Raw genomic sequence first — 17,550 nt, forward strand, 5'->3', positions numbered from 1 at the left:
CCTCTCTGGGGGAAAGCCTGTGGTTGGCACCAGATCTGGGAGAGAGAGGGAGAGTATTTATCCTTTTGCTCTGTGCTCCTGTGGACAGGGTGGGCTGCATCCCCCTGGGTGAGTGCCCCTCCCGTGTGCACGATCACCTCAATCCCGCAGATTCCTGTTTGATCCATACTCATCCTCCAGCTCAGCCCTTGAGCAGGTGCCCAGAGCACCCCTCTGCCACAGGGCTCACAGGGCACAGGACCGCAACACCGCTACAGAACGCCGCTGTCACAGGACTTGCAGATAAGGAGTCACAGGACAGCCTCCTGCTCCCAACTTGGCAACCTGGGATCAAGTCATGACCAGACTCAAGTCTCTTCCAGAAGCCTCTGCTGCCAACTTTGATGGCATGGACATCGGGTCCTGGCACCGCTGGCTCAGGAAAAATGAAAGAAATTGAAACCGCCCTTTATAAATTAATAAAAGGGTGCAAGGTGAAAACTGTGGCAGGGGCCTGAACTCTACAAAGGCACAGACATAGTTAAAAATAATAATAGTAATAATAATAATAACCAGCCATTGTCCCCTAGTTTGTTTCCCTAGGGGAAACAAAGATACCAAGAGTTGGTGAGGAGGTAAAGCTTGGAGAGTGTATGAAATTCTTACACACTGGTGGAAGTGAGGATTGGCTCAATACTTCAAGGAACAATTTGGCAAAAAAATCTAGTAAAGCTGAATATATGCAAATCATATGATTCAGTAAGGCTATGCCCACCATATGTTTGCCAAGGTGTGTTCTAGAATGTTCATTGCAGCACTATTTGTGATAACAAGGAACTGGTAATTGCCCAAATACCTGTTAACAGTAAAATGGACAAATAAATTGTGATGTATTCACACAATAAAATTCTATACAGCAATGAGAATGAATAAACAACAGTAACATTGAAAATATGGATTAATTATGCAAACATAAAGTTGGTTAAAAGAAACAAGCATAAACAAATGCATATAATACAATTCAATTCTATTTATATAAAATTCAAAAACAGGTGAAACTAATCTATGCTGTTAGAAATCAAAATAGTGGTTATAGCTTGGGGGTGCCTGGAAGGGGACTTCAGGAGGATTCAGGGTGTAGCTAATACTTTGTTTCTTGATCTAGAAACTGTTTCATTCTTTAAAAACCCAGCAAGCTGGATACTTATGATATGAACACCTTTCTGCATGTATTATACCACCTAAAATTGAGGGGGAACAAAAGAGCTTTATGGGGACAATAGTAAAATTTGTTTCAGAAGGCATCAAAGAAGACTTAAACAAATAGAGATACATACAATATTCATGTGCAAGAGGACTTAGCACATCTTTATATTTATTTACTCCAAATTATCTATAGATTTAATGTGATTTGAATAACAATTCCAATGGAACTTCTTTTGAATTTGGCAAGCTGATTGTAAAATTTGCATGAAAGCATAAATGCAATACAGTTCTAAAAAAGGTAAGATGGTAGTACATGTGCTTTGAGATATCATGACTTACCATGAACCTGGAATAATTAAGAGTGAGTATTGGTACAAGATAGACCAAGGATTTAAATGTCAAAAAGAACATATTAAATATTTTAGGAGAATGTAAAAATAACTATTATTCTGACCTTGGGGAGGAAAAGATTTATTAAGTAAAATGCAGAGTGCTGGCCATAAAAGATAGATATTAATAAAATTTGATAAAATTAATAAATTATCTATATCAAATTAAGATATTCAGTTAATCAAAAGACATAAAAAGAAAGCCCATGGAATGGGGTAAAATATTTATTTGTAAATCAAATATCTGATAAGGGGTTAATATCTAGAATAGACAAAGAACTGCTATCACTCAACAAGGACACAAACAACTTGATTAAAAAATGGGCAAAGGACTTCAATAGACAGCTCTTCAAAGAATGTATATAATGGCCAATGAGCACAAGAAAAAATACTCAACGTCACTAATGATTAGGGAAATGCAAATCAAAACCACAGTGAATTGCTATTTCACACCCATTAGAATGGCTACCATAAAAAAAGAGAAAATAAAAACTATTGGTGAGGATATGGATAAATTGGAAGACTGTGCACTGTTGGTGGGAAGGTAAAATGGTGCAGTTGCTATAGAAAACAATATGGCAGTTCCTTAAAAAATAAAAAATGGCATTGGTGTCAGTACAGACCTAAAAAAATTTTAAATAGAATTACCATATGATCCAGCAATTGTACTTCTGCATATTTACCCAAAAGAATTGAAAGCAGTGTCTTGAAGAGATATTTGAACACCCATGTTCATAGCAGTGTAATTTACAACGGCCAAATGATGGAACCAAGCCAGGTGTCTGTGACAGATGAAAGGATAAACAAAAGGTGGTGTGAATATATAATGAACTATTATTCAGTCTTAAAAAGGAAGGAAATTCTGACACATGCTACAACATGTGAACCTTGAGGACATTATGTTAAACAAGATAAGCCAGTCACAAAGGGACAAATACTGTATGATTCCGTGCATGTTATGTACCTATATTAGCCAAATTCAGAGGTAGAAAGTAGAATGGTGGTTGCCAGGGGATGTGGGATGGGGAGAATGGGGAGTTGTTGTTTAATGAGTTCAGAGTTTCAGTCAGGAAAGATGTCAACTTTCTGGAGATGATGCTGGTGACGGTTGCACAACAATGTGAACCTACTTAATACCACTGAACCGTACACTTAAAAACGGTTAAGACGGTAAATTTTTTTTTTTTGGTCAGTCTTGCTAGAAGTTTGTCAATTGTCAAAGAACCAGCTCTTAGTTTAATTGATTTTCTCCATTGTTTTTCTCTTTTCGTTTCTTTTCTTTTTTTGTTTGTTTTTTGTTTTGTTTTGTTTTGAGACAGAGTCTTGCTCTGTCACCCAGGCTAAAGTGCAGTGGCACAATCATAGTTCACTGCAGCCTCGAATTCCTGAGCTCAAGCAATCCTCTTGCTTCAGCCTCCCAAGTAGCTAGGACTACCGGTGTGTGCCACCATGCTTCGCTAATTTTTAAATTTTTTGTAGAGATGGGGTCTCGCTATGTTGCCCAGGATTGTTTTTCAATCTCACTGAGTTTTTTCCTTGTTGTTTTCTTTTTTCTGTCTTCTTTGGGGGTATTTTGCTTTTCTCTCTTCCTGCTTTCAAGATTTTTCTTTTTCTGTAGTTTTCAGAAATTTTGACTATGAATGTGTCTTGGTGTAAATTGCTTTGGGTTTTCCCTAATGGTGATTCACTCAGCTTTTGTCAAATTTGGAAAGTTTTCAGCCATTATTTCTTTGAGTACTTTTCAGCACTGCTGTCCTCTTGCTCCAAAGACGTGAACCAGAACTTTTGGTATAGTCCTAGGGGTCTTTGAGGCTCTGTTCATTTTATTTTTTCAGTTTGTTTTCTTTCTCCCATTCAAATTGGGTAATTTCTGTTATTCTGTCTTCCTGTTCACTGATTCTCTCCTCCATCTCCCCATTCTGCTGTTGAGCCTGTCCATTGAGGGTTTTTATTTCATTTATTGTATTTTTAAGTTTTAAAAATTCCATTTAGGGCCAGGTGTGGTGGCTCACACCTGTAATCCCAGCACTTTGGGAAGCCCAGGTGGGAGGATTGCTTGAGGCCAGGAGTTCAAGACCAGCCTAAGCAACACAATGAGAGCCTGTCTCTACAAAATATTTTAAAAAAAAATTAAACAACTCTTATCAGTGGAGTAAAAATAAATTATCCAGGCGTGCTGGTGTGCACCTGTACTCCCAGCTACTCAGGAGGCTGAGGCAGGAGGATCACTTGAGCCCAGTGGTGTGTTTGCTGTGAGCTATGATGATGCCGCTGCACTGTAGCCTGGACAACAGAGCAAGACTCTGTCTCAAAAAAAGAAAAATCCCATTTAGTTTCCATATATTTCTGTTTCTTATTTCTTTCAAGTATGCTTCTAATTTCTTGCATTTTTATGATAGCTGCTTTAAAATATTTGAAAAATAATGTAATCACTTCTGTTATCTTGGTGTTGACATCTATGAGTTGTATTTTTAAATTTAATTGGAGAATTTCCTGATTCTTGTTGAGTCATTTTCAATTGAAATCAGAACATTTTGAGTACTATATTATGAAACTCAAGATCTTTTTTAAACATTTTGCTCCTCACTCACCCGGTCAACACTTGAGGTGGGAGAGGGAAGGGGGGGCTTCCTACTCCCTTGCTACCTGAGTCCTAAGGGCTCTAGCCAGTTTCTCTTCTCTCTTTCTTTCAGAGTCTTTTTAATATTTGTTTTATATATAGTGCCCAAGGTTTTTAGTTGTACTTAGCAAAAAAATAATAGGGAAAAGTATTTCTATTCCACCATGATAGAGGTGGAAGTCTTCAAATTTGGGACAATTTGAGTAACAAAAAAGGTATGGATTATAATCCATAGATGAAATAATCCATGAGTTCGTCCTGATCCAAATAAACTAATGAATAAATAAACCAATGGGGGAAAGGTGAAAGTTTTCCTTGTGGTAGAATTTCAAACAAATGCCTTTGGATGATAAAAATACATCATTGTGTATTTGGCAAAAATACACAATAATAGTTGTGTCAGGCAAGAATCATCGATGAATGCTAAACATGTGGGCAAAAGAATGATGACAACAGGACATTTACATGGTTTCAAAGTGTCTCTCACAGGATACTTTTAAAACACAATGGGAAAAATGAAAACTTTATAGTGGAAAAACTGGGGCAGGTTCCACACCTTAACTAAGTGATTGAAGTTAACATCACGGTGATGGGACAAGTTGGCATTGTGTGCCTCCTGAGAAGATGCAAGATCACGCCTGTGGCATGTCTGCCAAAACGCATCAGCTGAATTTAACCAAGAGCAAACAGCAAACCCAAATGGCCAGACTTCCCACAAAACAGTTGGCCATTACTATTCAAAAATGTCAAGGTCGTGAAAGAAATCAGGACCGAGGATTCTTCCAGATCAAAGCAGACTGAACGTGCTGGACAACCCGGGGAAGCCTGAGGTCTAGGACTGGAGGCTGGGCGGGGAAGGCTGTTAGGGGACAATTGGCAAATTTGGACGAGGTCTGTAGGTTGGATACTTCCGTGGTGTCAGTGTTAATTCTGTGGTTTTGCTCATTGGACTATAATTATGGAAAATGTTAAGCTTTAGAAAATCTGCATAAAGGATATAGAATAATTCCTGTACTTTTTGGCAACTTTTTGTAAATCTGAAATTATTCAAAATGAAAAGTTAAAAATGAAGTCCTCAACAGGACAGTAGCCCTGACCCTTCTTCCATAGAAGTACAGAGGACACAACGGTTCTCTCAACTGCCACCAAACATCCTGAGAAGTGGTGTTTTCCTCATAAAAAACCTGCTCTGGTTTTAAAAAAAATTTAAGATGCTCTTTTTAAAGAACATGTTAATTTGAAATGTGTTATTTGAATTTTTACTTGTGAAAAAATTGCATTTATCTTTTTTGCTATTAATTGCTGACTTAATTGTACCAGAGAATATGGCCCTGCGATATGAGATTAAGAAGACGTTTGAGAAATGATAAAATCTGGACACTTTGAACAAAGTCAAAGTCCTGGAAGGTCTTGTTCAAGTTTCAGCTGAACACCTGAGTGCCAGGGGCAGGGAGTGTTAATTACTTTCACAGAGTGACAGCCTGAGGGAGTCCACTGGACCAGTTTGTTTCACTGAACATGAACTTAGTACAACAAACTGTCTTCTTCAACGTTAAGTATTACACACTGGGCAGGCCCAAAGTCTAGAGTATGGTAAATTTCTTGGGGCATGGGGAGTGGGTGAGGACCATTTCTGATGCCCCAACCCTTTGCCTCCCGCCCAGTTGTGCTCACATCCCAGGGGTAGAGTTGATCGTTGTCTTTCCTATAAGCAGCCTTTTCAGCAAGACGTGGGATACAGTCAGAGAAGGGCACCTGCACTGCAGGTGGAACTATAACAGGGCTTCTTCCCAGACAGTGTTTTGCACACAGAGCTGAGGCACTGCCACAAGAGCTGAGTCACCAACTACATCGTACAGTCAGGGACCAAAGGAATCACAGATGTGAGAATTAGAGACTCGGAATCTTCAAGGGAGGGGACAGGAGAGAAAGCTGGCAGGTGTGGCACAGAAGGGAGATGGAGACATGCAAATGTGGGTGGCGTGAAGCTGTGCATGCTTCTGGGGTGGTACAAAGGGAGACCGTAGCTTCCTAGCAGCTAAGGTAAAAAGGAAAGTAGATAAATACACACATGCACAGAAATACAGATAAACACACCCACGCACACACAAACATACACAAAATTTAAGTATGAAAAACCAAAATATGCATATTAATACACCCTTTTACATATGTGTAGATGTGCAAAAATTCCATAAAACAATATTCACGTTACTAAGTGTAATGCACTCTGACAGTTTTTATTCTAACCGGTGCTGTTTTTCATTTTCTTATTTTTTGTGGAGTCAGGGTCTCTATATGTTGCTCAGGCTGGTCTCAAACTCCTGGCCTCAAGCCAATTCTCTGGCCTCAGCCCCCCAGGTCCCTGGGACTGTAGGCATGAGCCACCATGCTCGGCTTGTAATGTCTTCTGCAGTGGTTGCTACCCTCTGAGCTGGTTTCGTGACTCATGCAGCCTTCCTCAGCCAGACTCCTCGAACGGTGGAGCCCAGCTGGTGATTTCTGTGGCTTTCTCAGCTGCCTTAAAGATGGTGCAGGCCTCCTCCCAGCAGACAGAAGGGACAGAAGCTATTTTATTGGATACCAAGTGCCTCAGGAGCGGAGGGCCACCCTCTCTGGGAAGGGGTGGCTTATCTCCACCTCCCTGCTGTGAGCTGCACGGAGGGCACCAAGTGGCCCGGGGCAGGGCTGGCTGTGGGTCCAGCCTGCACGTGTGGAGGGTCCCTTGCAGATGTCTGCTTATTCTGCCATCCAGCTGCCATCTGTGAGGTCAGAGTACTCAGGAACCTGCCCCCAAAAGTGAGCCATCCTCTGCTCTGACATGCCTGAGGCTCACTGAGGAAAACCACTGGGCCTCAGCTATGGCCACATGTCCTCAGGTCCCCACAGAGTGGGAGGAGGGCCGCCAAGCCCAAGAGAGGCCCCTGGGTTCTTCCCTCAGAACGGGGAACCCTGGGGAGGGTGAGGAGGCCGGAAGAGTCTGACACCGGTTGACCTCTGCCGTGCCCCTCTGTGAACAGAGAGGGCAGGAGGAAGTGCGGGTTGGCTGAGGACTGGATGGGGGAAGAGGGTCTCTGCTTTTTGGGGAACCTGAGATGCTTCTGGAAATAGTACCTAGAGAGCCACTCCCCTTTGCCACTCATCTGTGATTCGTTTGGACCCAAAGGTTCACGTGAGACATGGGAGGCCTGGGGAATGCCCACTGGGACCACGGGCACCCCTGGGGTCTTTCACAAACCCTGGGACCAACACACAGAGGGCGATGGGGGGCCCAAACTGGGGTGGCCAGAGGTCACCTGCTGGGAGGCAGCCCAGGACCATGGAGAGTGCAAGGGGGCCGTGCTCACGACCCTCTGGACTTGGCTTCCCTGTTGGCAGAGTCTGGGCTGAGGTAGGTGGGGGCTCTTCAGCTCTCTGGTGATCTGGAACAATCCAGAGGTGAGCAGAGAGTAACTAGGGGGAGTGTGTGTTCCACATCCTCCTGCCCGTGGATTTCCAAGTGTTCTGACCTCCACCAAGAACAAGAAATGCTCTAGCTTTACAGAAACACACACACGAGCACACGTGTGGGTGAACACCTTCCCCGGCAGATGTTCCTGCTGGTTGTGATCTTGATCTTTTGTATGAAAAGCAACTTTGGGCTGTGTCCTGGACATTCTGGATGCTGTGTTGTGGTGTAAGACTGAGATCTTACTTAAATCTCTGGCGAATGCTGTCATTTCGCTTTAGCAGGCAGCCGCCCTGGCTGGAAGTACGCTGCAAGAGCAGGCGCCCTGCTATGGGCTGTGGCCTCCGTGGCAGTTCAGCTGTTGAAGCCTTTGCAGCGTTTGGGCACCCAGAGGCCAATCTGAAAGCTCAGTGGAGGTGGACCCCGTCGTTCAGGTCACATAGTCTATGCTGTTCAGGGTCAAGGCCCTGTGCGCTTAGCTAAGGAATGAGCCTGGGATTTTACTACCCACGTGCTGGGGCTGGTTGCCTAAGTTCTTCACTCCCGGAATGTCTCTGGCCTGTGTAGCCACCTGGGATTCCTCTTTGGGGGCATCTGGTCAGAAAGCTGTGGCTCGTTATCCACGGTGCTCACACGTCCCCCTGGACCATCCTGGTCATGAGGTGGGAAGATGTAGAGAGATCACAGCTCCTCTGACCGGAGCGGCAAGTCTCTTCCCTCAGAATCTCAGCAACCTACTGCGGCAGCTGCTGTCCCACTCACGAGTGAGCCTGGGAGAGGCTCCCCCGAGACCCTTTGTCCACATCCTGGTGTCCACGTCCAGGTCGTGGGCCGCCGTGGGTCAAGGCCAGGGGATACCAGACGAAACACAGGCGAAACTTACCGCTGGTTAGGTGACACTTCAGTTTTTTGTCCTATTCCCTGATCTTCTGGCTACTATTAAATATTTTCTGTTCAGAGTCCTCAGATGGCTTCTCCCTGTGTTTCTTTCATTCAGGTTTTACAGCTGCGTTTAGCGTGAGAGATGGGGCGGAGCCCACTCCATGTCACCCTGAGCAAGCTGGCCCTGGCCATGCTGCCATGGATGCCACTTCTCTTGCTCTGCCGCAGGGCTGCCTGTCATCCTGCGTGCTGCTATGATCTGCGTTTCTTTCACAAGTGAAGCAAAACCTTTTTTATGTTTATGTGGTATTTTATATCACTTTTGCTAATTGTTTTTGTATTTGCTCATGTTTTCTACGAAGCTTTTGTCCTTTGCTCACCTCCCTGCCATTTTGGAAGGGCTCTTTACAGCCCCCGGTGTGTGCGTGTGGGCCTCGTGGAAAATATTTACGTTTTTATACAGTCGAATCAATCAGCCTTTTCTTTTTTGCATTGGATTTTCAATTACTTAAGAAGCCTTTCTCCACACCCAGGTTATAAAGATATTCACATTTCATTTCTTTTGGTATTTGTAAAGTTTTGATTGTTTAACATTTAGGTTATTCTTATGTATGATACATGGATTTATGAGTACAGATCCAATTTTGACTTTTTCCAAGTAGCTATTCATTTGCTCGTGCACTGATTATTTTTAAACGTTCATCTTTGATCCAGAGATTTGAGATTCTTCCTTTGTTGTGCACTAAGTTTCCACATGTCCTTGAGTATATTTCTGATCTATTCTGCTTCACTTGATTGTCTATGCCTAAATTTTTGAGGTTTTGTTTTGTATTTTAATCTCTTCCCCCTAGTAACCCAACTTCTTTCACAATTTTCCTAACTGACCTTGAATGTTTGTGTTTACGTATAGTTCAACTTGTCTTGTTCAAGAAGAGACGTCATTAGGTTTATGCAATCACATTCAAAGAAAATATGTCATGGGTTAGGAAGGGCTGCCGCTTTGAAGACATTCGGAGCCGTCATGCCTGAGAACAAGGAACACCTTTGCAGTTGCTCGAGGCTGCATCCTCCCCGAGGCTTTGCATACTTTCATCAGATTTATTTTTAAGTATTAGCTTTTCCCCCCAATTGTAAATGAGGTTTTCTCTTTCATTATATCTTCTAGTTGGTTATTGCTTGTATATAAAAAGGCTACTGATTTTCAGTTTAATTTCATATTTTTCTACCTCATTGAATTGTTATTGATTTTTCTAGTCTTAGGAATGATTCATTAGAGTTTTCGAGATACTGTTAATTCAGCTGCAAATAGATTGTACTTTTTTCAATTCTCAGGCCTCTAATTGTTTACTCTTTACTTAGACTTGCTTGTGTCTCCACTACAACGCTATAAAATGACCTTCTTTTATCCAGTACACTAGTGGGACTGCCCCCAAGGCCGTCCTGTACTTTGAGTTTCTGGCTTCAGGGCCTAAATGTGAAAAACTATAAAACTCCTAGAAGAAAACGTAGGAGAAAATCTATGCAACATCGGGTTTGGTGATGAATTTTTAGATACAATACTAAAAACATAATCCATGAAATAAAAAATTGATAAATTGAATCTTAGTAAAATTAAAAACTTCTGCTCTGCAAAAGACACTGTTAAGGGAATGAAAAGACAAGCTACAGATTGGGAGAAATATTTCAAAAACACACATTTGACAAAGGACTGTTATCCAAAATATACAAAGAACTATTAAAACTCAATAATAAGAAAACAAACCACCAGTTAAAAAATGGGCAAAGGATCTGATGAGACATCTCCCCAAAGAAAATAACAGTTAACAAAAAGCATATGGAACAAGGCTTTACATCACTAAGGAATTTCAAATTAAAACAATGTGAGACACCATTACAAGACTTTTTAAATGGCTAAAATACGAAACACGGACAATATCAGTTCCTGGTGAGGAGGCAGGGCAATGAGAACTCTCAGTTCTGGTAGGAATGCAAAACGGCACAGCCACTTTGGAAGACAGTTTAGAAGTTTCTTATGCAGCTGAACACAGGCTTACCATCTGATCCAGCAACTGTGTACCTTGGTATTTACCCAAAGGGATGGAAAACTATGTCCACACAAAACCCTGCACATAGATGTTTACGGCAGCTTTATTCACAATTGCCAAATCTCGGAAGCAACCAAGATGTCCTTCAGTAAGTGAGTGGATAAACAGTGTCCATCCAGACAATGGAATATTATTCAGGGATAAAAGGAAATGAGCTATCAAGCTATGAAAAGACATGGAGAAAACTTACATGCACATCACTAAATGAAAGAAGCTGACCTGAAAAGGCCACATACCATATGATTCCAACTAGATGACATTCTGGACAAGGCAAAACTGTGTAGAAGCAAAAGGATCAGTGGTTGCCTGGGACTGGAGGGAGGAGAGGTGGATGGAGGCACAGGGCATTTTCACAAAGCACTGAACCTATTCTACACAATATGGTGACGGGGGCACAGGACAGTAAACATTTGCCAAAACTCATAGAACTTTACAGCACAAAGAGTGAATTTTATGCAATTACAGGGTAAATAAGGTGACCTTAATTTGCCATTATTCTTATGATATAGAAAAATCGGCGTTCTGGCAGCCAAGTAAATGACTTGTTCTTCTTAGTTGCCCTGCTCTCCTGGCTGCCCACATCTGGGTAAGGAGCTGGTGTGTTTGTGGTGCTCCTGCCCTGCCCTGTCTTGCCCCATCCTTCTGGAGGCTCAGATCCAGGTTTGACCACTGCCCCTCAGGGGCCACTGTTGCTTTGGTCCCTCCAGGCACAGGGGAAGGGCCCCGGGGCCCAGGAAAGAGTGAGACAGAGATCTAGAATTTCACGAAGAGTCCTTGTGGCAGACAGGTGTCGCCTTCTTTACTCGTCCTTGACAGCCCCTTCTGCAGCCACTTCTCAGTCTCAAGTCCTCAGCCCTTATTAACATTTGTTTATTTATTCAAGACGCCCTTCCTCAGTAATTTCTGGAGCATTCAGTCAGCATTCATCTTCATCTTTCCTTCACTAATTCTTTTTTTAAAAATCCATCTATTCAGCCAAGTTTCTGATTTCAGCTGAGCAGTTGCCCCAAAGGGCCTGAAATCCTGGGTCCGTTATCCAGAGAAGGAAACAGGGCTCCCAGCTCCCAAAGGCGCAAAGAGTGGCTGGTGCAGTGGGAGACCGGCTGTGAGGCTCCTGACACATATTTCCTGGGAAAATGCAGCCCCAAGGGAAGACCCCCCCCCCCAGGCCTGGTCTCCCCACAGCCCAATCACTCCCCCAGCACCTGTGCAGAAAACAGGATCCTTTAGGCCGAGGGCCTGAGAATCTCCTCTGCGCACTGGCCTTGCTGGCTGCCCAGGGATTGGGGACTCAGAGATCCTAATGTCTGTGAACTAAAATAAAATTTTAAGGCTCACCCCACACCAGCTGACTGAATGGACCCCATCTTGGCCAAAGGAATATCCTAAAACTAAATTGCCTGCCAGGAGGAGGGAGGTCCGACATGTCTCATCGTGCCCCTTCCCTTCTTGGGGACATCCTTTGTAACCCATTAACAAGCCTAAGGGTATGCAAGACAAACCTACAGGCCCTCAATTTACACAACAAATCTATGTCTGGTGGCTTATCTCTGAAAAACAGCAAATATGTTAAAACATTCCAAGCCCTTAGACAAAGCTTCATGTCTTTAACCAATTACAACCCAACCCAAAGAATCTTCAAACCCACCTATAACCTGTAAGCTCCCCGCCTCCCCGCCCCCCCCCCCCCCCCCCCCCCCGCTTAGAAATGGCCCACCTTTTCGGGCCAAACCAATGTATGATTCCCAGGTATTGATTTATGACTTTACCTGTAACCCCGTCTCCCTAAAATGTATAAAACCAAACTGTAACCCAGCCACAGCGAGTCCACTTGCTCAAGGCCTCTCGGGCGTGGCTCTGGGTCATGGTCCTCAAATTTGGCTTAGAATATATCTCTTTAAAATTATTTTACAGAGTTTGGCTTTTTTCCGTTGACACTCCCAGTGCACAGGAGCTCATCCAGGGTAGACATCCTGCCCCGCCAGTGTGGGGAGCATCAGGGTTGACATTCAGCCTGAAAGTTCACAGACACAAGGGGAGGGGAGCAAGGGCCTGTCCTGCCTGGGGACTCTGGGGTCCTGTCTGGAGACACCCTGAAAGCGCTGCGGCTTGCTGGGGACAGGGGGGCCAAGGCCCAGGGTCATCCTGTGCCCACACAAGGGGCTACTGAGCCCACCTTGGTCCTGGGGGTGGGGCGGGGCGTATGTGCATGGGGGGCAGGTGTACGACCCAGAGCAGGAGGAGGGGAGGCAGGTGTGCAGACAGGAGGGGCAGGAGTGAGGGCCTGGCAGGGGGAGCAGGCTGGAGACCCAGCACTGTCCTGCATCCTGGGGACTCTGCTGCCTGGGATACTGCCCCTACCTCATCCCTGTGCAGAGGGACCCCCTCAGTACCACCCAGGATGTCACTGGATGTCCCATGGTGCCCAGCTCAACCCGCTCCACCCTGGGCCTCCCCTGTGCCCTCACTTGGTGGCCCTCCCACGCCCATCCTCCCCAAGCTAGGCTCTAACCATCAGGCCTCCTCCTGTGCCCCACTGCGGCCACCCAGACAGGCACCCCAACCCTGTCATACACTGTCCTCCCACCTCCCCACAGTGCTTTTCTGGGGTCCCAGCCCTGAGCCTGTGCCGTGCTGCTTACCCAGTGCTGGGCCCCAGGCTGCAGGGACAGCCAGGTCCTCGGTGTGGCCATAGCCCAGCTGGAAGATTTTGTCCAGATCGGGCTGCTCCAGCGGCTGGCACCCATCCACAGAGGCCATGCTGAGAGCTGGGCAGGGCGAGCACATACGAGAAGGAGCAGGAAGGAGCCGGTACCACAGGGCATGAGAGATTATTGTTTATTGTCTCCAAGAGGAGTAAAAGGTCATGGTCTCAATGCCTGGGGTGGGGGGGGAGGGGCACATGATTACCCTGCCTGGGCCCCCTAGGGCTGAGGTGGCCAGAGATGGGAAGGCAGGGCCAGAGTCGGGCGGAAGCCACAGCTCTGGCCTTGCCCGGGCTCTGCTGCCGCTCACAGGGTCCTGGACAGTCTGTTCAGGGCAGGAAGCCTCACACAAGGAGCATCAGCCCTGACCAGGACTTCCATTCTTTTCTGAGAGGAGCAGGGGCTTCCTGAGCAAAGGGGCCCCAACAGGGATGGGGGGAGGTGACAACACCCTCCCCACCACTCCAGTGTCCTGGAAGGGTTGGAGGGAGGAGACAGGATGGGTCAGCAGGGCCGAGGGGTGCAGAGTGAGGGTCCTCATAATAGGGTCCAGAGGAGGCTGAGGCCCACTTGGAGAATGAGCCCCCCTGGCTGGGCCCAGAGCCCCTCCTGTATCACCGACGCTCTGTTGCAGAGGTTCCCGGAGCAGCAGCGCCTGGTGATTAAGCTGTCCACCCCAGGTCCCAGTGACCATGCAAACTTACTGTTGGTGTTGGGACATCTGGGAGCACAGCGCTTGCTGAGCAGAACTCTCAGGTTGGATTCTGCAGAAGAGAAGAGATGGCAGGTGGCCCCAGAGCCCCCAGGAAGAAGAGATCCTTGGTCACAAAGGAGAGGCATGAAGGTGCTTTCTGTGCAGGCAGCGAGGACCAGAACTGGACCATGGGATCTGGCCCTACAGAGCCAGGGCACAGCAAAGACAGACTACAGGACAGCTGCTCTTGGGGGGCTCTCCCCTGAAGCCAGACATGGCCAGGAGCACCCCTGTCAGCCCGCAGAGACTGGAGAGTCTCGGGAGACAGGGTGGAAAAGCAGAGTGGAAAGGGTCTGGCAAGCGCAGGGAACCTGCTGGGCGTCCAGCCCTGGGCTTCGATTGCTCGGGACTGACCCTTTAAAGATATGCCAGAGGCTGAGCACTGTGCTGCCCATAGTACCAGCTACTCAGGAGGCTGAGGTGGAGGATCTCTTGAGCCCAGGTGTTCAAATTCAGCCTGGGCAGCCATCAAACCACTGAAGGGAAGCAAAACACTCAAAACCCAAACCGTAGAGAAAAGAACATCTTGGGTGGGATCACCTTTATTTACTGTGTTATAATTATGTTATGGTTGTTGTGTTGTGCTATATTTTATTATGTTAAATTATATTGTTATATTATATTGCAGTATATATTATATTGTGTTAAATTACATATTATATTATGTTGTATTATATTCTATGACATTGCAGTATATTATATAGCAACGTATGTTGTATTACATTATATTGTATTATGTTTTATTATTTTATATACATTGTAATGCATTAGATTACATTGTGTTGTACTACACTATGACAGTATATCAGGGGCCACGAAGAACACTGCTCAGGCACATGATTTAGGAATTTAGGATAACCTGATGAAAGCCTCCAGCAGAGAGCATGGAAGTGCGGAGTCTGAGCCGCTGTGAAGCCTGTCCCCCCCACCCCACCCTCACACTGTTTGGGGTGCAGATCTCAAAGTTGGGGAGCTTTCCTGGCCCAAGAAAAGAGCCCTCACCGCCTCTCGCTCCTGGCATGGAGGGGCCACAGTTACAGCATCTTCTAGGCCAAGAGAAACCGTAAACGTAAAACTTGGGTGGAACCAAAGAAAAAGGGAACAATGTTAAAAGAAAAACAAAACTGAGGAAAAACAGAGCAAACAGTACTCAGCCACGGTCAAGGCCTGCCCCACATGCAAATAAATTCCTTCATCTCAATAAGAAAAAGAGGAGACCCCTGGGGGCGGGGCTGTCACAGTGGGGGACACTGGTGCCTCAGACTCAGTCCGGCTGCACAGTGAGAAAATCCCACCTTAAAATGTCACTGTCAGCTGCCAGAACGGTGAAGGTGGAAAGGAACAGCCATGCCTCACCCTGGCGATGGTGGGAGCCACTGGGGTGCTGTGGGGCGGTCTGGCAAGGGCCACTGGACAGCAGCCCACCCCGCTGCTTGGGCGAGGTGGGACGTGCCTGCGTTTCTCAGGGGCAGCAGTGCCCGTGCAGCAGGGGTGCCGCTACTATCTCTCTACAGGAGGCCCAATTGTGCAATATGTATTTTCTTGCATCATTCCTGGAAAATCAGGAGACGAGAGACTTCCTAAATTTCATTCTGGACCGTCCATTAAAAGAATTGCGCTGCTGCCGAGCCCCTAGGACTGACACTCACAGAGACCAGGCAGTTCTGCTGGCCTTGGCAGGTCCCCAGGGAGCTAGAACTAGCAACCCATGACCCTATTTCCTCAGAGCAGAGTGGTCTGTCCACCTTGGTCTCTCTCTGGACACTTTTATACTTTTGTAAACGAGTGTTTCCAGTGGTTTAAAATGTGATGTTTCAGTGGGGCTTGGTGTTAGTGTTTTACTTTGTAATCTTCTCTATGACTTGTTTTTTTAAAACTTATTTTTTTTCAGATGGGGAGTATCGACCTGTCGCCCAGGCTAGAGCGCAGTGGCACAATCGTAGCTCACTGCAGCCTTCAACTCCTGGGCTCAAGCGATCCTCCTGCCTCAGCTTCCGGAGTCCCTAGGACTGCAGGGGCTACCAGCTAAGGTTCTTTTTAAAATAAAGTCCGATCACTTCCTGAGCACCACGGTCCGGCCAGTGAGCGCGTGGCCTTGGTGAGCAGGGACAGGCGACCCCTGTGAGGCGCCCAGGACAGCGGGGACACCCCGCCCCCACGCACACCACCGACCCTCAGTTAGCCTTCCCGCTGTCTTTGCAGATTCAGTGACCTCAGAGCCTTCGTCCCGTTGACGGTTCCTAGGGAAAGTGACACTTCAAATGGAGGAGAAAAAGAGAAGCCAAAATTCAGACTCCGTGGATGCTCGGCGAAGTCCAGCGGGAGGGAGGAGAGCAGGAGGCGCGGTCAACCCGTGCGTCTCACGTCCCCCCAGGCCCCAAACCCTGCAAACTGCCGGGGTCGCAGCGCTGAGGCCCAGAGAGGCGGTGACATCCTGTCCCTTCCCGGGGCCGCCCTGGCCGGCGGGGACTCACTCATGAAGATGACGACCTGGTGAGAGATGCAGACCCGGTCCGTGGAGCGGCACCGCGCGGGCAGGCAGGTGGCCCAGTCGCTCACTTTGAAGCACTGGTAGCAGCTCAGGTTCGGAGCTGTGGGTGGCAACGGGGCGGTGGAGCAGGGGCAGCAGCCGCGAGCACCCGACCCCAGGAAGGGGCCACCGCGAGCGTCCCCAGCGCGCCCCTTACCTGGCGTGGTCCGTTCGCTAGCAAACTCCGCAGACCCCAGGAAAACCCACAGGAGTACACCAAGGCACCGCATGACGCCGAAGGGCTCGACCTGCGTGGAGCCGGGTGGAGCAGAGGAGGCTTCGCCCCAGCGCTCGCCGTGCCCCTCCCCCGCCGCCGCCCCACCCCGCCCGGCCCGGAGCCCAGGGAAGCACCTGGCCTGCCCTGTCGTCTAGTGCCGCCTTTTGACCGCATCCAAGTTTTACAGAACAAATTCTTGTATTGAAAGGGGTGCTTCAGAGAAAGATGAAGCTTTTCTTGCCTTCTTTGGTGCTTCAAAAGGAACCTGGAACTCAGAAGGCCGCAGGTTCCCCGCTCCCTGCCTGGTTCTCCCCGTCCCCAGCCCCGTCATTCCCGCAGCCGCAGCCCGCATCCCGCACTTTCTCTCTTCCCTTTGAGGAGGAGTCAGCCTGGGACCCGCGGACCAACTCTGCGGGGGCGGTGGGGGAGGGAGGCTCCCAGGGCCCCACCCCCACCCCGAGGCCTCAGCCTCTGCCCCCAGCCCCAGCCAGCTGAGCACCGCCGGAGGCCCTGGGAGGGGACACCTGCGGGCCAGCCTGGGCTTCCGCCGCTGCCTCAGCTCAGTGGCATCTGTCCCCTGCAGGGCGGATCCTGCGGGCCAGGGCGCGGCCCCCTCCCCGCCCCTCTTGGTATCGCTTCCTGACTCAGGGGCTCACGAAGGCTGAGGGACCGGAGCTCCTGAAAGGGCGGAAGACAGGGCGCTGCCTTTCCCAGG

The 17,550-nt window shown here is 47.5% G+C and overlaps 1 protein-coding gene across 1 annotated transcript; it reads right to left on the reverse strand.

Moving 5' to 3' along the window:
* Positions 1 to 13,405: 13,405 nt before the first annotated feature.
* Positions 13,406 to 16,848, reverse strand: LY6L (lymphocyte antigen 6 family member L). Its single transcript, XM_045560460.1, has 3 exons — positions 16,776 to 16,848; positions 16,563 to 16,679; positions 13,406 to 14,098 (listed from the first exon to the last, which is right to left on the reverse strand). The coding sequence occupies exons 1-3, from the start codon at positions 16,846 to 16,848 to the stop codon at positions 13,872 to 13,874; spliced, it is 417 nt and encodes a 138-aa protein (XP_045416416.1). The 3' UTR covers positions 13,406 to 13,871.
* Positions 16,849 to 17,550: the final 702 nt, after the last annotated feature.

Source organism: Lemur catta, chromosome 9 (genome assembly GCF_020740605.2).
Source record: "Lemur catta isolate mLemCat1 chromosome 9, mLemCat1.pri, whole genome shotgun sequence".
Lineage (NCBI taxonomy): Eukaryota > Metazoa > Chordata > Mammalia > Primates > Lemuridae > Lemur > Lemur catta.